Here is a 27144-nt window from a genome sequence, read left to right as displayed (position 1 = left end):
TTGGGCCCTGTCATATACTATTTGTTCTTGCATTAAGAGGTAGTTTGATTCAGCTGGGCTGACATTTCCTTCAACTCAGTGTATTCCACTCATGCAATAGCAGCCACCAAAGCATTAAGTGAGGACTTGAGCCCCAGCAACAATCCTTTTAAGGAGCTTTTCTGATTTAAACCCAGGGCTTTTCACATTTTATTGGTCACTCTAGAATTGAAAATGACACTTTTTTTTTTTTCTTTTTCTTTTTTTTCCCCCTCTTTCTCTTTTTTTTAAACTAGCTTTACTACTTCATACTCTGGCAACATAGTCTCCTCATGTTTAACGTGGCTATTCATCAACAACATGAATCAAAACCTGTGACTGCCTGATGATGAACAGGTGATTGGATTTAACTTCCTGACACCAGAAGCATTAAACTTGCTATCTCATGAATAAGGAAACTTGATACGTGATTATTTTTCTTGACTTTCTTTTCATTCTGCTTACATTTTAGTTTTACAACTTATTGTAATAGGACACCCTCACGTTTACATCTTCACAGAAGTATTATTTGTTTTTCCTGATAGAGATTAAGTAATATTTGAAGAAGATCCATGTTCTTGTGTGTTTAAAGGGGCAGCCTTCTGCTGAGGAAAAACCGGTAGAAAGTAATAATGACAGTGCAAAGTGGTTCAATATTTTTCTAGTTAATTTACATTTATAGTTCCTGATTGACCACTGGATTCTTCCAGTGTTGCATCAGCGTGATCTCATTTAATGTGATGCAGAAGTCATTTAGAACAGTGACTTTCCAAATGTTAATCTAAACTACATGTGATGTATGCAGAGGATATTTGTATAGCTACTATTTATTTTTTTTCCAGTTAGTAACTTACTGACATCTAGAGAAAACGGTATCAAAAGACAGCATGGAAAAGATGTCTTTATTCCAGCTATCAGCACCAGGTTTGGTAAGAGAGATTTCTATTTATGTGTGAGTGAATCTCAAAGACAACCACCTTCCAACCAGGTCTAAATAGGCAGATCTCTTTGTCACCATCTTCCAGGGAATGCCTATGATATGGATTCTCTCCTCTGTTCTGCTCAAATGATAGCAGGAATCCAAAAGCTGCACCTCATGACATTATACCTTCTTCCCTGATTTACTCCAGCTACTATGGAAATCTAAAATCTGTGCAGCATTTTAACATTATCTCAGAAACTGGTTCTATAGTTGTAGTCCTAATTACAATTTAAAAATTAGATTTCCACATACTATTTCCTCTATAAGCTCTATTGGTTTTCCTGTTCTCCATGCCTCCAATAGACCAAGGACCACAGCTGAGGAAACAGTCTGCCAGCTGTTTCAGTGGGAGGGTAGGGGTGAATCTGCATTTGGAAACAAGCTTTTAGTGTAAATTTAGGAAAGACACTGCAAAGGTAACTACCCACTGCAGATATGACAGTGTTTCAGCTGATTTACTTTTTATATACTTTTACTTGATAGGCTGAATATTTCTGGGCAGGAAAACAAGTAATTGTCACTTCAGAAATTTGCAAATATACAAAACTGCAGATAACACAGCCCACTTTTGTTTATCAAATAGCTGAATGGTGCCTGGCTACTGTACACAAAGTGGAACTGTTTTGTTCAGATTCAATCAGTTTTCTCTTATTTAGCGCTTTGAAAAAAAACCTAAGACAATGTAGATAAAGAGTAAGACAAGGAAACCATTAGGTCTGGGAGAAGGCTGAGGGTGCCAAGAGAGGGCTGGTGAATAAATTTAGCAGCAAGAGAGAAGAAAACAATGTCTGGATCCAGAAGCCTAGCAAGTTCTCCACTTGCTGCTCGACCCATATTTAGCAATTCTGATGTGCTACTGAGCAGACAGCTCAGGCTCAGGACGACTACTCTCCCTCAGTCCCTCTTCAGCAGGCAATGAAAGCAGGCTCCACTTTGAAAATCTTCCCCCATCATGCAAACTGACACAGGCATGCTTTTCAAAAACCCACAGCCAATCTGTTGATCATTACTTATTTACAAAGGCCTTCGGGCAGAAAGTCCTGTAAAAACCATACTTGATACGGTATACACTAGCTTTTTCTGCTTGTGGAAAAAAGTACCCCTAAGGCTACCTCAAACCATCACTTTCTATTGCACATAAAATGTACCGTGTAACACTAAAGTATTTAATATATATGGTATAATATATCTACTGGAAAGGCATTTGTGTAGAAGTATGTTACCCTGTATTTGGTAATTTGATGTTTTGCTGAAGGCTATGACTTGAAAAAGCCTGCACCTAGTACAGAGGACCTGTCATCTCAGTACCCAAGAGCCAATAGAATAAAGAAGTACCCTTAAGCAGCAAAACTTTGACACAGCTTTGAAGCATATGAAAACAGTATAACTCTCCAGAATTATTATTACTCAAGATCAAAGAAATGAGGCATACTTTACATAGCAAACAGGGACAGTGCACTCAGCTCCAAATGTTTCAGCTCTTTCTCTCTCTTTCTTTCTCCCTTTTTATTTTTACTTCCCCCAAATTAGAATTTGGTCGTGGGGCAATCTCTCACAATTTTAAAACTATAAATGGTTAAAACTGTTACTGCTAGATAAGAAGACTGTCCAAAGGTAAGTTAACTGAAAATGATGATAGGATGACAACTGGCATCATAAAAATGAGAAGCTTGCCAGTATGCTCACTTTATTCCTCCTCATAAACTGTAAACAAGCATGTAAATCAGTGTCATATGGGCTAGGCTGAGCAAACAGGAAAGCAAAGAACTTTTAATGATACCTTTAACAGAAATAGATGGCCAATATGGAAAAAAAAAAAAAAAAGGAAAAGAAAAAGAAAGAAAGAAAAGGACTCAGCTGGGTGCATTTTCCTCTGTGAATCAATTACACTTTTTGTTCTGTAGTCTAGCAGAAGTGGAGAAGACTAGTAGAAGTTATGTCCTTGAATATGCCCTATATTGCTGTAACAATTAACAAACATGGATGGCTCCTTTAAATGGCCAAACAAAATTTCTGGTCTATTGACTGAAATGTAAAGAGGAATATTACCTAGATGTATCCAAAGTTGTTAAGGGAACAAAATAATATCAATAATAAAAGAAAAATCACGAATGATTTTATATAAAGAGCTATAAATTCATATCTTTTTTTTTTTTTCCCCTTTAATTTCTGCAAATGCAGAGTAACTACTGTTATACATACACCCAACCTCCAAACTATATGTTTGGACATGCAGGAACATGCCTGTTCATGTACCTAAGTTTAAATTTTTTCAGTATATGTATGCAGTGGAAAATCTCTGCTATGCTTCTTAGTTCTGGACACAATTATGGGCTAAGATTCCAGGCTGACCGCTTCAGATATGCAAAATAGAGGAGGAACAGCCTCCCTGCAGAAAGCTTCATGTTGACTATTTGATCCTTTTCTGACTGACCTGAGCAGCCAAAGGGTAAAGTACAGTAGTCAAAATGCATACGACATATTATTTTAATAGATTCCAATTTCCTATTGCAGTTTTAGTTTTAACAACTCTCTTAGAGGAAAACTGTCCTATTAAAGAGAACTACATAGTGATACAAAGATATTACAAGTGTAAAATAATGTACATATAGCAACAGGGGAAAAATATCACTTATGATGATGTTTTCATTACCTACTTTTAGAGTATATACTACCCTTTAAAATATCCTTGTATTTCATAATTAACGTGCTTTTAGCCTTAGTAAAACAGCATTAGTTTTGAACTTTGCTTTGGCAAGTATATGGATTATTAGACTTTTTTATCAGTCTAAATCAATTAACAGAAATTTGATTTCAATCGACAGGATAAAAGGAAGGTAATATTCAGGTTCATTTTTGATTGTGATGATACATCTCACATATGGCCTTAAGTACAGAAAACAGTACTCAGAGGGAATCCAACAAAAAGAGAATTGCCTAAGGCAAACTAACCACACGAGTTCCTCTGATTGGTTAGTGCTATCATTAGTGCCACTGCTGTTTAAGAACTACACACAGGCAGGACAGGGTGACAGCTAAGACTTTAAAGCCTATGTATTTTTCAAACAGCTTTTCAAACTGTTTTTCATGACAGAATTTTTTTCAGCTCTATCATTAACTGCTGACAAGCTGACAGAATAAATACTTCAGCCTTTCAGAAATCATCTAAGAATCTTTTTTTCCACCGCCCCCCCTTATTTTTTGATGTGGGGGGAGGAGAAGAGGAAGAGAAGAAGAAAGGAGATGAAGATATGAGTTTCTTGCAGTCTTACCTCATCAGTTTGGGTGAGGAGTTGGGTGAATTTCGCATGCCTCCATTTCGTTGCTTTTTTTTGGGTGATAGTGTTGACGGCTGCTCATCTTCAACTGGAAATATAAGGAACTCATGAGATTAAGCACTGTTCTGCATGCCATATGAAATACAAGTGAAGTAGCAAAGAACACACACTCTATGTCCATTCACGCACTGATACTTCATTGCTAACATAGACCTAACAGTAATAAAAATCAAATACATGTTAGTCAGAGAAATTGGTTTGAAGGAGAAGCAGATAAGAGTACCAGGCTTTTGAACAAAGGTGTTCAAATTGTTTTCAGACTTCAAAAACAAGGAGGGACAACTACAGTCGGGTTATTTTGAGTGTTATTTTTAGCTAATCTGTCCTACAGAAAAGTAGAATTAGTAGTGCTCTGCTATATTTCCAGAAAGATAAAGTACTATATGCAATACAAACATAACAGCTGCCAGCCTGCTTTTGCTAATGAGCCAGACACCAGTTGGTTCTTGCTCCTCACATGCCAAATAACAGAGTCTTCATGAAGAGATGTAAAATATTCAATGCCTTTATGTTCAATGATTCAGTTAGTCAGGACTGTGAGCACAGCCTGCCATTGTGCACAGATCTCCAGCACAAGTCAGACCTCATCACTCCACCCTTCTCACAAAAGGGAGTTGTAACAGGATTGAACAGAATGAGGTTGAATGGTAGTGGGGAGACAATACCTGTGTAACAGAGGATGCATATGTTATGCAATCTTCTAATGAGGATGAGGCGCACTTTCAATGACAGATCAATTTCCAGATGTAAAATCACTCACAATTTTGTCAATCATAAACTGTTCTTAGATAACCTAAGCCACAGTGTGCATTGCTTAAACAACTGCAGCTTCCTAATAGCTCCTCTAGAAGAATAAACCACCATCATTACTGGTTCAAGATCATTACTGTACTTAATAATCTGCATACAAGGTTTACATTTGCTAGCAAAGGGAATTATGCTTTCTATCTTATATTCACACTAATGTTGAATTATTCTAATGGAAAGAATGAAAAATAAGACTTATTTTTTCCTACTGTTAACTCAAAATGAACTAGAAGGTAATACAACTGACATCTAGAAATCTGCTAAAAGGAAAAAGATTAGTAGTAGTAGTAGTAGCAGCAGCTGAATTAAATGAGCTTAATACACATCAGCAGTGCACAAGCAGAAGCTGGAAAAAAATCAGTTTGCAGAGAGCTACATTGGAGGAACACCAAAACTACAAACCTGGATATGTGCCACCCTACATTTACCTGAGGACAAATTAAGTAACATTCTTCTCCTTTAGCCCTTTTCTGACAATATTTTATTGTAGCCTGTCTTTTAGTCTGTCATGTCTAGTTTTTAACTATGAAAGTTCATTTGCCTTGGTCAAAACTAAAGGATTGGGCCCTGAATAGAGAGGTGTGCTGTCTTTTTAAGTGACCTGGCATTACCTAACACATCCAGGCAAATGAAGCAAGCTACAGAATTTCAAATGAAAATAAAAAAATCCAACCAAACAAAAAAATGCTCCAAGTAGCTGTGTAAGTGGCTGTGCATAAGATAAGAACAATGACTGTCTAATAATGGTTAATTTCACTAATTTAACTTTCTTTTCTGTTCAGGCAGTATTCAAAAAGACAAAGCCATCCTCTTCTGACTTGACTTGATTTTAGATGCTTACTGATTATTAGTTTAGTCCTATTCTTCATTTGGCTAGGAGATAGATAAGCTCATAAAAAATTCTCAAGATTATGCAATTTGAAATTTTCTTTCAGTTACAATTGATATGTTTCATTCTCCTGGCAATAACAACCCTAAATTTCACTTAATTTTATTGGCTGCAGTGGAGCTACAGAAAGATTGTCAATAGATTCAGTATTGTGCCCCTTGTAAAGTATACTGCTATATGATTTTAATGTTGTAAGACATCTATATACCTATCACAAACACATGCAAAATCTTACAGGAGTACAACTGTAGACTGTGTTATATAAAAAAAAATATTTATGTGAACAATAAAAATCACTAGCAAATAAATGTACTTTACCAAGTTTTCAGCTAGTTGAAAAGACTCATCCATGCCTTTCAAATACCAAAAATACCAAAAATCTTTTGTACTATAAGGTCTAACGTTAAAGTACTCCACTGCTAACAGCTGATACTATTTTACCACCCAATTTCTAAAAGAAAATCTTAGTAGTAATCATTCAGAGTAATCACATATAGATTTCTAGCAGTCTGCTGTTATTTTTGATACAGAATCTACAGTAAATAAACTTCCTCTTTTGATATGTGCTTGTCATATTCAAACTACGTTACTATCACTAACTGCCTGTAAACTCCAAGGTTACTGTAGCTCACTAGTTAATACATGTCAGCAAATCTTTCTGAGATCTCAATTTGTAACTAAAGTAATGCCCTTCTTAAGCCATAAGGCCATTTATTTTTATTGCAGTAATGAAAGATAATCAATGTTAATCATATTATGTTCATACAAGATTTTGTTTTTCAATGAAATCTGTATGCAGTTCATAGTGTTTTTGTAGTTTTAGGGATGCTACTCTATCAGAACAAGGGAAGAGAATCTATGCAACTGAAGAATATGAATGGAATGGAGACCGTTATGGCTTGGTTCCTAAAAGCATTACAACGATCATTCACTTCTTAGTAATAAGTAGGGTATAAAACACATCTAATGATTATCCTTCAGATGCAATTATATATTTCCTGCATATTTGAAGAAACAGATCCAGCAAAATTTTTAGTAAAGTCATAAAATATCATTTTAGTTTCATGGGTTTTGCCTGCGTTAATTTAAAAGGGGGTCTTTGATGTGCTTGTTCTTAAGAAAGACACATTTGAATAATGGGTTGAGATATATATATCTGTGATATATATAATATCCATATTTGACTTAGTGCTTTTGTAACTGAGAATATGCCCCCATTCTTAGTATATCTGATGTCTTTATGCTACAGAAGTTGTTTTAAAATACAGTCATATTATATTCGTGAAATTTTCCTTACCAGCTTTCAGGAAAGTGCAAATAAGTTCAAGAATTGGACACATTATAGAATTTAAATTCAATCCAGCCTCTGAGTTCAAATAAATTTCAAGAGCTTTCTTTGCACATCCCTAAGTACAAAACTTAACATAGTGTTGTAACAATCCAGTGCTCACTTGTCTATCACGCACAGAATCTAATAGTTTTGCAGTTCAGGAAGACTCAGTGTTAGAAAAATGTCAGACAAATCTAATGAGGCTTCAGATACTCTGGTTTATGCTGGAGTTTAATTTAAAGTTACACTGATGTTTTAACATGTTTGCTTATTCTTGAGTAAAGAGAATTCATTATTTCAATGACATAACCTCCAGACAATGTTCCATGAATTGATTTAAGATGTGCTGGTAATTTTGACAGCCTTAATGTGGAGTTGAACATCTGTAACAACATATTACTTGACTTTTATTCTCATTTCATTTTTTAAGTAAAATAAAGGGAATGTCTTTCAAAAACAAGGGATAAGCTCATAACTTTTTCCTTTGTTGTTTTTTGTTTGTTTGTTTTTACCTTTTTTTTTTTTTTTTTTTAATAAATCTGTCTCTTTCAGGTTAAGAGAAGCAAAGCTTATGGGCACCATATTTGGACCATCAAAAAGAACTGTGACTTGAAATACCATTTATGTTACTGAAGAAACAGTAAGAGCTGGTAAACTCATTCTGTCTAGAATGTAAATTCATCAGAGCAAATAAACCATATGAAAAATAAAGCACAAACCACCCAGAAACATTAGTTGACTAGCTATTTTGATTAACTTATTAATCACCACATCTGGAGAAACCCACATCTGTAAGCACTTCAGAGAGCATTAGTAATGTCATAGTCACAATGAAAACAGACTGGAAAACCATGCACAGACCAATTGGAATTGCTTTATGCATCCAACTATGGGGCTACCTACGGAGATCTTGGTTCAACCCAGGCTTTTGGGAGTGGTAGCGATATTTTACAGGCAAGCTGAGTGCCCTTTGCAATCTACAGTAGGTAGATTTTCCTTGTTCAACAGAATTCAATAAATTAAGTTGCAGCAGCGAGGGATTGTTGGGTAGGAAGAGGCTCCCTTTACGGTTATTAACAAGTGGAACAGGTTCCGGGACTCCTTCAGTGGACTTGGCACCAACCAGTGCAATAGTAGTTGTATTCTTGAATTGATATGAGCTTTTTGGGTAACTTGATCTAGCTGCATTCTTTACTTCTAAATAATAAGAAAAAATGTAAATTAATGTCCTTGTATTAGAAATTATTTCAAGCCATGAATCAATTTTGACATAATGTGGAATTACAGACCTCATAGCTTAAAGTATAAGTTTCTACAGTTGAAATAAAGGTTTATACCTGCAATTTTATTTACTTTTCCCCTAATATATATATATATATATATATATATATATATATATCTTTGTAATAAGAGAATACTTATGAAAGGATTATTCCACAATATTATCATCTTTAAGCAACAATCTCGTCCTAGGGTAAGTGCGTGTGAGGCAACTCTTATTTCCCACCTGTTGATAAAGGTTTTGAGATTTACTAGCTGTACAAGACCTTTATTCCCTCAAATCTGAAAATGACAGAGGAGGTATAACTCTGTTGCTGTTAAAATAAATAAGGGATAATAAAAGAAAAAGTCAACACTTCAAAATTGTGCAGTCATAGTTATGGAATTAATCTGGTGTTTATAAACCTACATAAAAGTAGTTGGATACTTAGAACTGCTGAGCACTGTGCATTTCAGATCAGGTACAACACCTCTGAAAAAAGAGCTAATAGGTTTACTTTCCTAAGTATGGTTTTGACTTGAAATGGTGATTCTTAATCTTCTAACATATCAAAGTTCATTGAACAAAAAGAGTATTTAATACCTCCAAACATTTGTTGTTAAAAATAAGCAGCTGTGATTTTCTCCAAATACTTATTTCATTATGAATGAGTACATTATTGAGAAGAAGGTATACTACTAAGCCTGTAAGATCTTCTATTTTCATCTATTTTGTCACGTATTAAAAGAGCTTAAGTAGGAAGTACGTTATGGGCTGATAATCTTGCAGCGTTGTTTGCATACATTTGAATTGCCTTGAAGTTTCCATGGATAACTTTGAATAGACAATAGCCCAAAATTGTTTAAGCAAGTTGGCATGGGTTTTTTTGGGTAGTTTACCATCAGATAGAAACATTATTATGGGCAGATATATAAATACCATCCACATGCTTGCCATTTGTATTCAAGCACAAAATCTACATCTATTAGCAAAACAATTTAGCAAAAAAATTTAGCAAAATTACAGGAGTTATTTTAATGTACTCTTTAAGTAGTTTCAAATACTTAGTATCAATCTATCCATTCCCATTCAGTGATCTCTTCTTGCCTCTACCATGACTGATACAGAGAAGAAAATCAGTAAGAGCAGAATCAGAGTTGGTGTTTCTCTGGTCTCTGATAGCAATAAAACATCCAATATATAGTATTAAAAATGCACACTCATGAGAGCTCAGATGGATTTAAAATCATTCATGGAGAGCATGTATCTTATTAGCAAAACTTCTGCCAAAAAAAAAAAAAAAGCTATGTATCATGTTGCAAATTTCATGAAAATTATCAGTCTTACCTTGGAGTCACTGTATTTTGGTCAAACCTTGTACTTCTATCTTTGGTATCCCTCCACTGAAACAATTTTCAGGTGATAAAATAAATCTGTAGAGACCTATCTCCCTACACAACCCATAGGCATTCATACAATTTAAAACATATAAATTTTGTTCTATTTTAAAACTATTTTTAACATTGGAAATATTCTTTATGTGTCTACTTGCCTGCATCAAGCATGTTTACAAACAATGGAAGAAGACTAAAACCTACTAATAATGTTTATCTCCCCTCCAATGAAACTGTTTAAGAAACATCATCTTCTTACACTCAATTCTGGAATTCAGTAAGTGATCGTTTCATGTGTGAGATCTAATTATCACTAAACTTCCATAGCAGTGAATGTCTTATGGCACATTCCATACAGAAGTGATCAAGTTTTCCCAAGACTGTGTGCGTTCTCCATTCCTCTAATAAAATTACATATTTTTAACCTCTGGAGAGTAAAATTGGTTGTTTATCCTAAACAGCCTGTGTCAAACATATAGGGATATACAAGGAAATACACGTAAGCACAGAGATGCAATTTTGAACACACATATAACTGTGTTCTCAGATTAAGAACAATTGTATAACTAGGAGAGAAAGATAAGCCAGCAGTGTCACTTCTCAGACACGTAATACAATGTGGAGAACTTAAAACACTTGTGTTTTAAAAAGTATTCTGTTGTTCAGCAAAAGCATTTTACCTTTATGAATTTTCTTAAAAATCTGAATTCATTCCTGCTCTGCTATGTGGGCTCAATTCCATGGAAAACACATTTGCAAAACAGAGATTGCTCTTAATTATAGGGAGCTGAATACATTCTTACTGACTGTCACTGCCTCATGAGGTTTGGCAACCAAACTGTTTGGACTGGGGTAATCTGTTATACCACTATGCAATTTTAAACCAGAAGTTCACAATCAAGAGGGTCCACTCCAAGTACGTGATGAGTTTAGCATCAGCAAGCCTACAGAAAAAGAACTATTTTCTTGTCACAGTTAAATTAGGTTTTCTTTATCTAATATGATACAAGCAACTGTTTTCAAGGAAAATGGTTACAGGATGAGTGTTCTGCCTGCATTGTACGCATTTCCACAGTCTGTGAGAACCATTCAGGACGTTCACCATGTACCCAAAAGGCATTATTATTCTTAATTAAGAATCATGGCATTTATTGGTCATTTTGAGAGCAAATGAATAGCTTATTGAGAATAGCAAACAATAAGGAAGTAGATAAGAGTAGTAATTTAAGAAATTTGATGTTTTCTGTAGTATTTCTAACTGCAGTCTGGGTGAACATTCAAGGTATTTTGGAAAATACTGTACAGAACTTGATCAAAAAACCTGTCAACATTAGATGGGTAAAAAGTAATGCCTTATATGAATGGGATTTAGCTGAAGGTAGTCTGAAGCTGCATACATTCCCACCCTTTCCCCTGACCCTCAGCAATTCCCTTTTAAGCTCAATGAATATATGCTTGCCTACAGAATGCATTAGGGAATCATGACTGTTTCTATTTCTATACATTTTATTTATTCTAATGAATATAATTTGAAATGCAATCTGGAACTCCCTGAACATTTTTAAAACAACCAATGCAGTTAATCTAATGCCTATGGCAATCTCTATTTATTCTTTGTAAGCATACACTTGCCACAACTTAAAACTGGGCTGAGCTTTAATTTAAATTTAACAAGGCAGAATACCAGTGCAGTGCTTTCAACAAAATGGCTGAAACTGGCTTCAGCATGATTTGCCTGGAAGGGAAGATGAAAATGCGTTTTAAAGGAGAAAAAATATCCCGACCAAAACCAGACATTCTAAACAACCACCACCAATACCCACCACTCCATTCCTCCCCCAGCTCTATCAGCTGCTGGGCTTCTAGCGCCGCTTTCATCAGACACTAACACAGTGTTTTCCTTCATAGTCAGCCATCAGCCAGAGCTGTCACTTGCAGATACTTCATTTTTGTTTCAGTCTAATTCATACTGTACCCTCTTAATCTCTGCAGTGAGTAATGCCCTGTCCCTGCGCAGATATGCCAGATCCAGCACTAGAAGCACAGTGAATGCTTTTAACTATTGGACTATCATCATTTGGAAAAGGATTTCATTTTTCTCCCCCCAGCATCACTGTTCTTTCTCCAAAGCATCCTCCCAGCTGCCCTCCAAAGGAGCAATCACTGTTCTGCAACATGGCACATCTTCCACAAAGCCCAGCTTTCATATGGTGGGTGAAGAGTTGCTGCAGTTCTGTATTACTCAAAGCAAATAATCAATATGTTGATTGAGCTTTTGGCTACCAAAGAACTTTCAGTGGGAGCGACAGCAAGCATGACTTCCCTCTTTCAATGACAAGCCTGTTTAGACTTTGCTACCTACCACTTTGTGAATCAGGCAACTGAAAATACCCACAGCAATTTCTCCAAACTGTCAGCTATTGCTGTGATTCCACCCAGCACCCCCTGAACAAGACAACAGATTAACCATTAGGCTAGATATGTTGAAAATATACAGCTTCAACCTTTCCCAAGCTAGCTCAGAGCGATGTATAGATGATTATTTCAACCGTCAGCTGCCGCATAGACTTAAACCCCTGCACAATAACTCCTGGATTCATCTGCCCCTTGTCAAACTTGCACAGCTTTAGTTTGAGCATACATAGTGTGGCAGTTTCACTGCGGATCTAGAATAATCCAGACGGCTGCTGTCTCTTTGTTAACAGGAAGCTAAACTGATGAGTTTGTAATGCATTTCTTATCAAAGGTAGCTTCAGAACAGAAAACGTGCCCCATCAGTTTGGGTTGGATTTTAGCAGTCTATCAAAATATAGTTTAATCAGAACATGTCTAGATGAAAATAATATTATTAATCTTCTGTAAAAATCACTTTACAACAATGAATTATTTTTAAGGTAAATTTATAATTATTAATGGATTTTTTTAAAAAATAGTTTTTATTTTTTTTTATTCTGGTAAGAGAATTAATGAAACTTTTGACTGGAAACTGCAGTGCAGTGATTCTTGAGATACAAGAACATTAATTTTAGAAACCACAGAGCAGTGTTTGGTGTCTGAAGTGGTAATTCAAATAAAAGAAGATTGCTTTTTTGGTTTCTATATACACTGCAAACTCGGGGAACTTCATTACATTGCTTTGTTTTGTTTTCCTTTTCATAGAAAAGAATGTCTATATAATGCTCTATAATGCTGCATGTCTATACATTCTAGCACCATGAGAAAAGCAGGATAGGCTCACTGAAACTGTATTGTGTGCCATTTAAAGCAGTTAAAACATCAAGATCCAAGAATGTTAAGGATGTATCATTTCAGAAAAAATAGCACATACTGAATGGTACCTACACAAAACATTCTCTTTGAAACAGTGCAGATCAATAAAGCATCTTTTTGTTATTATTTAGTTTTTGTTGTCCAAGGCTTGTACCTTTTGGCTAAATGCAGATAACACTGACAAAATGCCAAATGAATTGCTCTACTTTGGTCTTTTTTTTTTTTTTTTTTTTTTCCTGTTGTTTGTTTGTGTGTGTTGGTTTTCTCCTTTTCTTTAAATCTGATTATAAAATTTTGTACTAATAATAGAGTGTCTTTCAATCTTTCTTACTTCTCATCATAAACAAATAAATAAATAAATAATTTAAACAGCTACAGATTTCTTTCTCATCTTTGTTTTTCCCTGAATGTTGTATAAAGATATTTAAGACAAAATGCAGACTGCTACTAGAATGGATGTGGCTATGCATTCTAGATGGCTGCTCTGATATTGTGCTAAACCTTAACAAAGTAAGTTAAAGTTCCTGAACTTTTATGGTCACACAAAGATACAGAATGAAAGATAAACTGCAGAGGTATTTACAAACCCTGCAAAACTTTAACTCAAATCTTTTGATGAAAAAAAGCTCAGGATGTATATTTTTATACTACTTGCAGCCTTACATTTATTTCTAAGGGTAGAGCAACCCCTTAAGGTTAGCGTAGAACTTTGATTTCCCTTTGCTCTTCCAGTTTAATTCAAGAGCATAGATACTAAGAATGTTTTCCAAGGGTACCAGTTGTTACCATTTCTCTATTACTGTGTAGTCAGTAACTGAAGATTCCATTTAAGGCTGTTCAAATTGTGGCTGATCTAAAGTCCAATGAAGTCAGAGAAACACATTAATTTCATTGGATTTGAATCGGGAGTTATTCATATCTCATGCTTCGGGATGAAAGTCGATAAAATGGGACAGGAAAAAAGTACTTCCCATATATATATATATACTATTTCACAATTGCCTTGGACACTTCAGAGAAGAAAGGCTTCAAATTTCATGGGCCTGGCATATTGTCCCTTTAGAGAGCAGTTCCTATATGAAGAGCAGTACTGTTTGCATATAAAAACCATTTTCTGTTTCCTCCTAGGAGCATGCACAGTAGGGAAAAAAAGCTGTTTAATTTCTAATTCAGTACTAACTTTGACTAAGTCACAACGCCACTGAACTCTGAATATTTTTTTTCTGTTTCCAGTTTTAGTATTCTCTCATACGTTTTTCTTGATGTTTAGGTTCTCCATTCTCAATTGTCTTCTCAATTTATGGCACATTCTGCAATTGTTTATGGAAGACATTACACTGTCATTGGCAAACTGTCAAATTAAAAACCACCCAAATAATAATAATAAATCCATGCATTTCTTTTGTGCTGTCCATTTAGTTATACAATTCTCTACATATTGCAACCAACTATTGGGGATAAGTGTGAAGAAAGAGATGTGTCTATACTGTAGGGGTTGAATAGGGGTCTGTTTTCTGAACAAAAATCAAACTGAAAGCAACTGACTTTGTTTTTGAGAGTACACATTGGTGAATAAGAAAACTAACCAGTATAAATATTCTCCCTATTAAATTGAAAATTCTTTTAGTCCATTTTGACAAGCTATTTTGCTGTCTGAACACTGAGGAAGAGAAACAGTGAAATGTTATCACTGTGTCTGAAATAAGAGCTGTTTAGGCCCTTGTGTGCCCTACCCTGCCACAACTAGCCAGCAATTCCAATTTTAGAGCTCTAGCTGCTGCATCTAGCAGAAGGAAAGTATAAAAAGATTGGTCAAAACCAATTTTTAACTTTTCAATAGAATACCTGATGGCCTCGTGCCCACAAGCAGAGGACTGGGAATCTACTGACTTCAAATTTAGTTCTACTACTGACCTGTTACAAACCTATGGTTTCTTCCTTATAGTCAGTGTCCTCTTAAAAATATTCTTCACTCACAGCTCTTGCTAGGACACAAGTGGATAAATTATCTGAAAACATTGCTGATAATCACTCATTTCTACAGATCTGCCCAGCATAGCTTAAGGTTGCTGTTGCTGTTTGGAAAACATATTTCATAAAAACATACAATATGCTTGTAAGTGATAGGAGTAAATTGTTATTAGCATTTAGTTTGTTTTGTTTTAATTAGATGTGATGGTATATCTTTCACATCAAATGACTGTAACATATTTTTTTCTTTTGAGGCAACTTTTTTTTTCTTTCCTTATAAAATAAACAAACAAATAAAGCAACCAAAGAAAAAAAGAACAGTGTCTGTTAAAGGATTTCACTATGAGTGGTGCTTTGACCATTCCCCAAGGCATGACATATAAAGGCAAAAGGCATGCTCTGGGAGAGCTTCTTAAAGAGTAGTATCACACAGCAAACTGTATTGATAACATCTTTCACACCCATAGTTCTAAATTCAGTGCATTGTCATCAGCTATCCTTGTTTTAGTACACAGCAATCTAGCCTGCTGCCTCAGTGAGGATTTTGACATCATGGGTGATGAGGACACACAGGGACAAGATGCTGCACAGAGGTAGTAGAGCAGTGGTAGGTGTAATTATGTCCTTCTGTCAAACTGTGGGAGGAATCTGTCTTGCTGCTACTAAGCAGAAGTCTCCACTTTGTTACTGAATAAACTCAGCCCATTTAATCACTGCTAAATCCAGAAATTTTAGCCCCTATTACAATGAAAATCAGAATACCAAAGACCAACATTGTGTCTATTTACAGTTTCCATCTGATCAGCTATATTCAGTAGGAAAATGTAAAACAGATAAAAATAACTAAGTGAGAAGAAACAGGAGAAAAAAAAAAAGAAAAAAGATCACAGGAGACCCTGCTGATTGGTTTGGTTTGCTCTTTGGGATTAGAAATCCTGTATTTGCTACAGAGATGACAGAGTGTACAGAAAAAGAATAGCTGTATGCTTACTTATTCTACAGATCTAAACAAGGCCTCGCTGCAACATTTTCCTTCCTGAGAGGTTCAGGAAGCGTAGATTTCACCATGCAGATGTCTAATTAGAATTATTACTTTACTATCCAGTTCAAAGTGCCAATTTATCTCTACATCTTAAATACACACGTTTCCACTGTGACTCCAACTTACATATCCTGAAATTTTAAACTGAAATAACTTTTCACTAGCCTGCTCATGACAAGTTCAAAAATACATTTTTGATGAAGATGTTTTCATCAAGTCACTTCCTGAAAAAAAGATATGAGGTCCCCTTGCCCACTTCCCTGTCAGCACAACAGTGCTGACTGAAGGAGAGATTTGTATAAAATTCTTATAAAGATAGGGGACTGTATACTTAACTCCTACGGTTTCTTGAGTTCTTCCTCTGCTTCCTTGTCTTAGTTCTGAAATACAAAATTTAGGCTAAATTGCTTAAGTGGTTTTCATTCCTAGTGTTTGTAAGTGGGCTTTTTCTTTGTATTAATAAGAGGTTAATTTGCCTAAGGTACATTTTTGTTCCCCTATAATCATAGCTAACATTGAATTTCTTTTCCCTTCTGGCAGTTGTTTACCCTATACAAAAGTGTGTATAAGTGCTTTTGTCTCTGAACAAGAACTGAAATCTTGACATTTAACTCTGCCTTTCTTATCAGCAGCCTTATCTGATTTTCATCCACATCAGTGGAAAAACTTCAATTTATTAAATGTTAATAAGATCAGGCTCAGTGATCCCCAAGACTCCTTCAGCTTCAGCTGTAATATTCCTTTGGGATGGAGATCTTCAAACTACTGTTACCTGTAAGCTCATAATATCGTTTTCACATCTTTAAGTATAAAATGCCGTGTTTGTTTATGTAGAAGTTGTCCTTATATGCATATGCTTACACTGTATATACCTATTAAGGAATGTCCATATACAGTAGATGCAAGCCATAAGAAATAGTACAAATCCATTTTTTCTTTACATAATATTATTACTTAATAATAATTAAAATAAAAAAAAAGTTATCGTAGATGTTTCCTTTACTACTTATTTCTGAGCTCACAGCACCATCTGCTGGTTATACTGAGTTTTCTCCACATATATGAACAAGTCTAGAACAGCATTTCTCAGCAGCTGTTATAAACTGGTATTGTATTAACGGAAGACAGATTTTTAGCACAATGGTTGCAGTTTAACAATACTCCATTATTGGAAGTACGGCTTTCATAAAAATGGGGAATGTTAATAACTGACAAACCAATTTTCCTATGCAAAATACTGTAACTCACAGGGTAAACATCCAAATGAATCAAATAGATTCAACCTGCTATATTAAAAGCCTATTTTTATATATGAAGTTTTTATCACTTATTAAAGTTTAATACTGTCTGTGACACTAAGAAACCAGTTTTATTTGTTGTTTTTTTTTTGTTGTTTTTTTTTTCTAAATGCTCCCTATTTTAGGAAATGCTTAGGAATTACTTCAGTGTCGTAAAGCTCTGTTTATCTCTGAACAAATGTATCTTAAAATCCATTATTGTATGTTAAATATATCAATATAATAATACACAAGATACAGGTACCTAATATTAATTCTATAAAATAGTAGAAAAATAATAAAATCTGAAATGGAAGTGGAATATATGTAGGCTACTCCAAAAGTAATGCCTCTCAATTACTCCCATAAAAACTAAAACAGGTTAAAAGAGCACAATAACACAGAAGGTCTTACTGAGGTCTCCCTGCAGCCTTCTCTTCTCCACACTGAAGAAGCTCAACTCCTTCACCCTGTCTTCAGAGGAGAGGTGCTCCAGCCCTCTGATCTTCATGACTCTCCTCTGGACCCTCTCCAAAAGCTCAACAACTTTCTAGCACTGGGGGCCCCAGACCTGGATGCAATACTCGAAATGGGGCCTCACGAAGGCAGAGTAAAGAGGGATGATGACCTCCCTTGTCCTGCTGGCCATCCTTCTTCTGATGAAGCATAGGATACTCTTGGCTTTCTGGGCTGCAAGCGCATGCTGCTGGCTCACGTTAAGTTTTCCATCAACCAGGACCCCTAAGTCCTTCTCAGCATGTGCTACTCTCAAGGAGTTCTTCTCCCAGACTATATGTATACATGGAATCACCCCAACACAAGTGCAAACCCTTGCACTTTATTTTGATTAACCTCATTAAGTTCACATGGACCCACCTTTTGAGTTAATCAAGGTCTATCTGGATGGCACCCCTTCCTTCTGCTGTATCAGCTGCATCACTCAGTTTGGTGTCATCAGCAATCTTGCTGAAGGTACACTCATTACTAACATCTGTGTCACTGACAAAGGTGTTAAATAGTACCAGTCCCAGGACAGACCTCTGCAGGACACCACTCATCACAAACTTTCAACTGGAAATAGAGCCATTGACCACAACCCTCTGGCTCTAACTTTCCAGCCAATTCCTTAGCCACCAAATTTTCCACCCTACAAATCCACATCTCTTCAATTTTGATTTAAGGATTTGGTAGGGAACCGTGTCGAAGGGCTGTGAATGCCCTCTCCCTGAAAGCATTCAAGGCTAGGCTGGATGGGGCTTTGAGAAACCTGGTCAAGAGGGACTATAGCACGGGGGTTAGAACCAGATGATCTTAAAGGTCCCATCTAACCCAGGCTATTCTGTGATACTTTTGGAGCAGGCCCCGTGGTTCATTTCTATTGAGAATTAGAGAAGTTCAGTAAGACATTTTAAGGTAAACAATGGAAAAACAAAGAAGAGGAAATTTATATATATATAAATATGTGATGTCTATGTCAGACTGTATCTTAAAAAGTACCTTTTAGTTCAGCTAAAATTCACTGTTAGGGAGAAGAAAGGGCTGGCAATTTCTTAAAGGTAGAAAATAAAGTGTAAACTAAGTATACCAATGGTGATAAATAATTACAGTGTTGCTTATAACAGCAATTTGATTTGTACTCAAAAGGATGGGTGTATTTGGGAAAGATCAAATTTTTAAATAAAACCTAAATAGAATCAAAATGGAGTAAATAAACAGAGAGAACTATAACTTCCCTCTAATTACATCTCTGTTATGTAAAAAGACTTCACTGAAAACACTGGAACACACACTGAAGTTAGGGTTGAGCTAATTATAATTAATGTAAGAGGGAAATGAATGCTATCTCACATCATGTAAGACTACCTACAAAGATAAAAAAGTATAAAAAAAATATGCAGATTGACAACTTATGAAGGAATATTCCAGCAAAGTAAATTGATAACAGCTACTCCAATGATGAAAAACAGCTTTAGAACAGAAGCTGAAGTTAAACATTTGCTAAAAAACTTGATGCAAATATGGACATTAAGGGAGTAACTGAAGGTAGCCTAACAGCAGCTTCATTGCTAGTCAATAAAATATCCTGAAATAAGAGGCAAGGAAAGACGGCAATGGAGAATTCTGACAGGATGGCCACAGTGCTGTACTAGAGGTGCTTGTTGCCTAGCTAAGACAAGATGTTCATTTCTGAACGAGTCAGCATGACAAAGAAAAAGGAGTAAGAAAAGAAAAAGAAATCCAACACAATAACACCAGGCCTATAAAGTAAATTCTGCAGGAAATCACTGCTAATATTGCTGTTTAATTATCTCATTAACTCCACAATAAAGCCTACAGTCAACTTGTACAGTGACAATAACGAAAAGATGATAGTAAATACCCCAAAGGTTATTTACAGGAAAAATTCAACTGTGTGGAAACCTTCAGTCTGCTGGGAACCACTGAGGCAATCTCCACCAAGGAGCAATCTCCAAGAGATGCCACCTTAGTGGTGGTCAGCCCTTAAATGAGGTCTAGAGGAGGTGGAGTCATGCTCTACCCCTTCCAGGAGCACAGCTAAATTACTCTCACCTGTGCTCCCACAGCTGACCCAACACTTGCCTCAGATGATTAATCAGAGGTTCAGGCTGTTATTACCAATTTCCCATATACAACTGGAGAAGGATGAACTCTTTCTAATAAACAAAGAATTGATATATTGGCTACCATAAAATTTATGGGTCAGTTACTACCCTGGAAGTAACTATATCAACCAAAAATGCCACAGGATGTCAATGTATTTGGAAATAGTGCTGCTGCCAGATGTTTTGAAAGTCGGATACTAAAAGGATCCAGAAATGCAGTGCTCAGGGGACACTGACAGCTGTCAAGAAAGTCATCTTCCCAAAACAAATTGCCTGGAGCTCTACCTCTGAGGATTTTATTTTGTCCTGCCTGAGGAGAAAGAAGAGGGCAGACAAAAGACTCATATGCTGAAGGCAAATTAAAAACAAATGTCTATTTTGACAGATTTTTTCTTTTCCTCATGGGCAGAGCCCAACTATACTGCTGAGGAAATCTGTGGGACCAGAGGGGCAACTCCAGGATGTTTCTTGAGGAGTACAAAGAATTTCAGTATCAGAGCTGAATATATCAGCCCAAGGATATAATTCTTTCATTTCCTCAAGCTAAAAAATGAGATGCAAAACAGCATATTTTCTGACTGTTTAGAAGGAGAAATATCAGAAAAACTGTAGATGAATGAGCTGCAGCATTTAAATAAATTCATTAGACCTTCATCAGACACTTAGCTTAATAACACTAACAATCCTGAATAAAAAGAGTATGCATTTTCATTCAAGGAGATAGTATTTTCAGGAATTATTCAGAACTAAAAAGTCCCAAATACCATGATATTAAAAAAAACAAAAAACAAAACAAAAAGTGATAATGACCATGGGGACATCAAATGCAAAAATTAAAATAATTAAAATAATTTCATGCTCAAAAAAGGCAACTGTAAGCGTAGAGACTTACAAGAATGGCAGAATTATAAAATAATTGTATATCGTAGCACATATATGAGGCACCAGATACTTGGGAGATAAATCAATGCACAGATGGCAAAGGTGCCCATGGGTTAAAAAACTACCAACTCCTTCTCTCGTAGAACTTCAGACTGATTTTATATCAGACAAACCTAGACTTATCTGACTGGAGAGTCTTGGTTTGAGTCTTCCCTGTCACAGCAAATTGTGGGCTCTTTCAAATGTAACAAAAGAATTTTATTGAGTCTTATAACTCTCCAAAGTATAAGACAAGATGCCTGTAAGTTGGACTCCATTTATGGAAGGTTCTTATTACATAGTGAGGATTACATTGCAGATTCCCGTCTCTGCTGATCCTTATGTTATGATTATCACCACAGAACTTGTGCTGAGTCTGACATCTGTCCCTGTTCTCTCACCTTTCCTCTAAAGGAGTATATTAAGATTGAATGAAGAAATCAATAAGGTACATCCTGTTAGCCATGACAGCAAGAAGCAAAACATATTCAATTAAATATTTGAATATACATGTAGGTTGGTGCAAAATCAATGTTTCCTATACACTCTCATGGAAACTGCATCAGATACAAAGGACACAATAACAGTACTTGATAGAGCAAATTCTCAGCTACAAAACACCGTTTTTCAACACTGTTACCACCATTAGCTATGCGCTTTTTGCCAGAAATGAACAAGAGCTATCTTGCCACTATTGCTGTCACCATTGCTGAAATGCACCACCCACCACCTCACTGTGCTCATACACACTGCTCAGTCTCCGAAAATGTTCTGGAAATGTGAAAGCAAGCATTAATGAGTGTCAATGGGTGCAGTTTTTTCTGAATGGATGAATTCAGTTCCACTCCTTTGTTTCATCCTCCCTTCCATGTCAGACTTCCTTTTGTCAGACTGCTCCACCACTGTCATCTGTCACACAACTGCAAAATGTAGTGGAATATTGGTGGGTAGGTTCAACTTCTACTGCCATACCACTAACATCCACCTCTGATGTTGTGGGTCAAGATAATAAAACATTAGTAATTACTTTTGGAGCAGCCCTCATATTCTAGAAAAGAGGCCATCTACTAAAAGAAAGCAGCAACACAGATTTCTAAAGTGCCAGATGGCATATCTGCTCATTCATTCAGGCAAAAAGTTTATTCAAAAACTTCTATTTCTTGTTGCCACTCTTTCTCTGCAGTAAAGCCATTGTAATGTAAAACCTCACTGTAGCTCTGTGAAGCAACTTGTACCACTTCTACTAGAGAATAACAGCAATGTTAGGAATATGAGAATGGAGATAGCAGAACACTTAATGCAAGTAAAATCTGTGTTAGAACAATGTCTTGACAGTCCTCTCAGATTCCACAATGTTTTTTGTTTTATTTTTTATGGAACCTGGTGTTCTTAGAGGTCTTTTCCAACATAAGTGATTCTTTGATTCTATGATTTCATTCAGCAATTCCTAACAGTAAATAAGATCTTCATTCAAAGTAAAGATTAGAAACTGATTAAAACTGGAGATGATTTTTTTTCCCCCAGAGATCTGAAAAAGATTTGTCCCTGCTGCTGCAAATAAACAAAATCTATTAATGCCCTCTTAGTTAGTATCCCTTTTCAAAACTTAAATTAGACAGCAGCAAGGCAGATCCAATAATTTCCACATTCCTCCTTTCTGTTAGGTACCTCTTTTCACTTTCTTCTCGTCCTCACCACGCATCTATGACCATCTTCAGCAAAGATCAGACGACATAAAAAATAGCATCCCTAGATGAATCACTGTCATAAGGATGCCTGTGATTATATTCAGTAAATCAAAACATAATGATCTCAAAGCCCTGTGTAGCACAAAATGTAATACAATATTTGGAAAAGGAACAATAGACATGCAGTAAGTCAGTATCTCAGTCAAGACTGGAATCTCTGCCTCGTGCCATTTTTGTTTCATTTTTCCTTAGGCAGAGTTTCTAGTAAGACTGAAATATCCACAGAAAAGTTTAATCAGATTACACTGACCAGATCTTACACTCTAATTATAACACTTTCTCTATCCTTCCTATTTAGAATAATTGCACTGCACTAAACAGTGCAACTGTACCAACTGGTATCAGTGAAGCATGCATGTGTGAGGTAGCATATAGTACGTTCCCTAGTCATTGGTAAAAAATACATCACAGCAAAACAGTATACAGTAACATATAAAATATCACAGTGAAAGTTATATCAGTGTGTTTGTAAAAGGTAATGCTAGCAGAAGCTGGTAAATATTCTCAAACTGTAGAAGTACAACTGAAATTTAATCTAAAGTATGTTATCAGTGTATTTAAGAAGTTATATACTAAACAAAATCCATGATTCTTTTGTAAAAAAAAACAATTAAAACTCTTCTATTTAAACTCCTTCCCTCTAATATATCCTCTACCAAACCAAACACAAAGCATGGAGGCTAGAGCCACACCTGAACTTATGTGACAACAATCTCCTATTTTTACATAGCACAGAAAAAAAACCTCACAAAGCATATACAAATATCTGAAAAGGTTCAGAGAGTTCAGTATGAAATACGCTGAAATGGAAAAAAATTGTCTTTCAAGTTGTTTCTGGCTTCCAGGGTGAGAGCTGGACCACTTATATTTCAATAAGTACTTCCTTCTGTACATTGTAATAAATATAGATACAATAACTTCAGAACACACATAATGTATTACTCTTAGTCAAGAGGACTCTCTTTCTATGAATGTGATGGACAATATTCCAAGTCAGGAAACATATTTTTTTTCCTCTAAATTATAAAAGAAGACAATCAATAAAGGCATCAACTAAAATAATGGCAATAATAATAATAATAATAATAATAATAATAATAATAATATGGTATGAGAAGTACTGGCTTTACAGATCAACTGTTCATTTTAATTTGGAAGCAATTTGAAAAGAAAACAGATTATGCATTAAAATGTATAGGTGATTAGCATGAACTGATAAATCTCTGATGTTATTGTTTCATTAATTTGAGACCTTGACCAATAACATCAACATAAATTAGCTCAGACTCAAAACGGCAATCAATTTTGGGGACCTCTCCTGAAATACGGTACTAACATCATCCCAGCATCAATGAGCTTCTCAATCCTGCAGCTGTTTCTAAAAGCTTCCTCCCAAAGGCACATTTAAAACTAAATTAAATGCAACTTTGACTTAATTAACGTTTTAAATGATAATGAATACAGTGTAGATTCATAGAAGGCATTTACATTGTGTTATAAAACTGATAAAATTTTAATAACTCTTTGTTAATAAGTTATGTCTCTCCAGACCCATAAAGCCTAAGGCAGTCGGTGCTGTAGTCTAGGGCCTAATCTAGGTTCCTAATGCAGGTGGAATAAGGAGGCAAGAGTCTGACTTGACACTTGACATTTGCTCCAAGCCTGTTCTGGATCAAGCCACTGCTTGTTCATAAGTACTTTATTTCATATAGTAAAGGTCAGAATTTGGGCTCAAGGCAGGGCTATGACAGAAATGCTCAAGCTGAATCTGAGCCAGCTCTGGCATCTGTCGCTTGAAATAGCTCTGAAACAGTAGAGATGGAGAGCTAACCGGCTAGCATCTGTCCCACACCAAGGAGGTAACAGGAAGAATCTACTGCCTGGTGGTAAGAAACTGTCGTGGTGAGTTTCATGACAACCAGCCACACTCAGAAACTAAAAATGCAAACATAATTTCCATGTCACCATGCATAATACCCTCCACTTAATTCACTCCACAGGATGCTGACAGCACTTTTTCTAGCCTGTCCCCATCAAAAGAAGCCACTCACTAGTCCCTTCCCCATGATCCTGGTAAGAATCAATACTCGATGTAAAGACATAAAGGAACTAAATCTAGACTTCTTGATTTCTCCCTTCCCCACCTTTCCAATACTTCAAAGATATGCTGCTAAATTTAGCATGCTCCCATCCCTCATCCTCTCTACCAGAAGGTGATGCAAGACTGCAGCTCATTATCACAGACATCACAAATTGGGCAGAACATCCTGCTGTCAACATAGTGGTATATACTGCATTAAAAAGCAAAAACAAACAAACAAACAAAAACAACCCTCAGCCTGCCCCAGTAATATATTTTCTGGTCATAGGAAACAAGTCTGACTTTTACCATTCTACTGTCTGACAAGGAACAGCTTGGTTTTGGGGGGTTGTTCTTTGTTGAGTTTGGTTTTTGTTTGGTTTTTTTTTCTTGTTGTTCCTATTCTTTCTTTTCTACAACTATGTTTTCACCTATACACTCATATTATTTCCCAAAGATGGTTAAATAATTTAGCAGCACTCAAGTTCTATTAAAATATACAACAATAAAAGGGATTTATTTTTTGTCTCTTAGAGCCAAACTACGTACCTTAAGCCATCCACTGTAGAAAACATTGTTACATGCTACATGTTGTGTGCCCAGGTGGCGCAAGTGGTAGGAATGCTGCTTTGCAACACCAGGGCCCGGGGTTTGAATTCCCCCTGTGGTGCAAATGGTAGAAGTGCCGCTCTGCAGCACAGAGGCTCGAATCCCAGGAGTTGGACTCGATGATCTATAAGGTCCCTTCCAACCCGCACGAGACTATTACTATTACTATTACTATTACTATTACTATTACTATTACTATTACTATTACTATTACTATTACTATTACTCTTTCCCATTCGGTATTTAATATTTCCTATTCAGTATTTGAAAAGGAAATACAATGGTTTCAGTGCATTCACACACATAAAGCAATACACAAGTCTTCTGATTTGCCATTATCACAGGTTATACAACTGGCTACAAATATGATCAAACTTTCACATGCACAAATATTTGACTTCAGTGGCTACAACATAATCATCTCAGAATAATCTCCTGTTTTGGTATTATATTTTGCAGTTTTTCCTCTGTCTAGTTTTACATGCTTTAAAACTCTGTTTGCTAGTTTTGTTAACAGCAGCTTTCTTGAAAGTAGTTCATACTGTCATTCAAGTAATGAAGAAAAAAGATGATGAGATTATTTTCTCCATTATCCAGCAGCAATACAGACTACATTATTATGATGCACTGTGGTATGTCTGACTCTACTGCAGTTTACTTCTATCTAAGCTAAGTTACACAAAATATTTTTTTCTCTGTAAACGTAAGCACCCTCTAAAACATACATGTTTTTTTTTAATTATTATTATTGTTTTTGGTACTTTTAAATGACACACACAGTCTTGTAGAGGTATTTAGTAGTAATGTTAAGCCCACTTAAATTGCCAGAAACACAATCCAGAATCCAAGTACATTTACTGACTTCTTATAGGAATTGAAGTAAAAATCTGTGAGAAAAGGAGAAGGAAGAAAATGAAAAAAAGAAAAAAGAAAAAAAAAAAGAAGGAAAAGAAAAAGAAAAAAATAATGCAGTTTAGGTTCACATAAATCTATCTATTGCCCACAACATTGTTTGCAGGCTTACTATGAGTTTATTGGACAGTTATAAAAGGCACTTCATGACTTTGTTGTTGTGAATTAAATTGAATTTATTTGGCACTATATCTTATTCTAATTGTCCATTTTCATCAATCTCATTAAATAAAAACCTAGTGGCTACAAAAATAACACCATATTCTCCAGTATAGGTGGTTATTCCACAAAAGTAAGCTGATTATAATTACTTTTCTAAATCTTAGAATGCTACTCCTGATGGGTAACATTCCCATCTCCTTTCTCAGCAGACCTGATCAGTTATTTATTCCTTCATGTTCATCCTTAAATCACTAAATGTGTCCTATTGGCTTTTTGCACAAGAGAAAAATAAGACAAGAGTGAGCACAGGGGGTTCAGTGCTTTCACCAAATAGAGCCTCCATTCTTTCTGTGGCCATACCAGAATTCTCAAAACTTGGAAATGGTGCTGGAGAGCACTTAGAAATCCATGTTTTCATTCTAAGAGTGTTATAGATAAAATGTAAAAGTAATCAGATTTATAAACGGTTTAGGAATCTCAAAATCTTTAGCCACTGTAGGGTGGCATAC

At 35.7% G+C, this 27144-nt stretch overlaps 1 protein-coding gene and 1 long non-coding RNA gene across 50 annotated transcripts in view; one reads left to right on the top strand and one right to left on the bottom strand.

The window, feature by feature from the left end:
• Window positions 1-8241, top strand: part of LOC146759951 (uncharacterized) — a 135595-nt gene extending 127354 nt beyond the window's left edge. The window contains exon 2 of the long non-coding RNA XR_014948590.1: window positions 7917-8241. This is a non-coding gene — a long non-coding RNA (uncharacterized LOC146759951). The remainder of the gene's footprint in view (window positions 1-7916) is intronic.
• KCNMA1 (potassium calcium-activated channel subfamily M alpha 1) overlaps window positions 1-27144 on the bottom strand; it is a 409269-nt gene that overhangs the window by 54636 nt on the left and 327489 nt on the right. For 34 of the 49 annotated variants that reach the window (XM_085554236.1, XM_085554238.1, XM_085554229.1 and 31 more), the window contains one exon: window positions 4273-4366. In XM_085554236.1, the coding sequence (XP_085410362.1) occupies window positions 4273-4366 (94 nt within the window). Of the gene's footprint in view, window positions 1-4272; window positions 4367-8267; window positions 8562-27144 lie in introns of all 49 variants that reach the window. The other 15 variants (XM_085554216.1, XM_085554217.1, XM_085554208.1 and 12 more) reach the window with 1 other exon arrangement.

This window comes from Coturnix japonica, chromosome 8 (genome assembly GCF_054131305.1).
Source record: "Coturnix japonica strain WE chromosome 8, WE-NBRP24, whole genome shotgun sequence".
In the NCBI taxonomy this organism is placed as follows: domain Eukaryota; kingdom Metazoa; phylum Chordata; class Aves; order Galliformes; family Phasianidae; genus Coturnix; species Coturnix japonica.
Note: the sequence above shows the minus strand (reverse complement) of the source record. Positions and strands in the feature narration are given on the sequence as shown.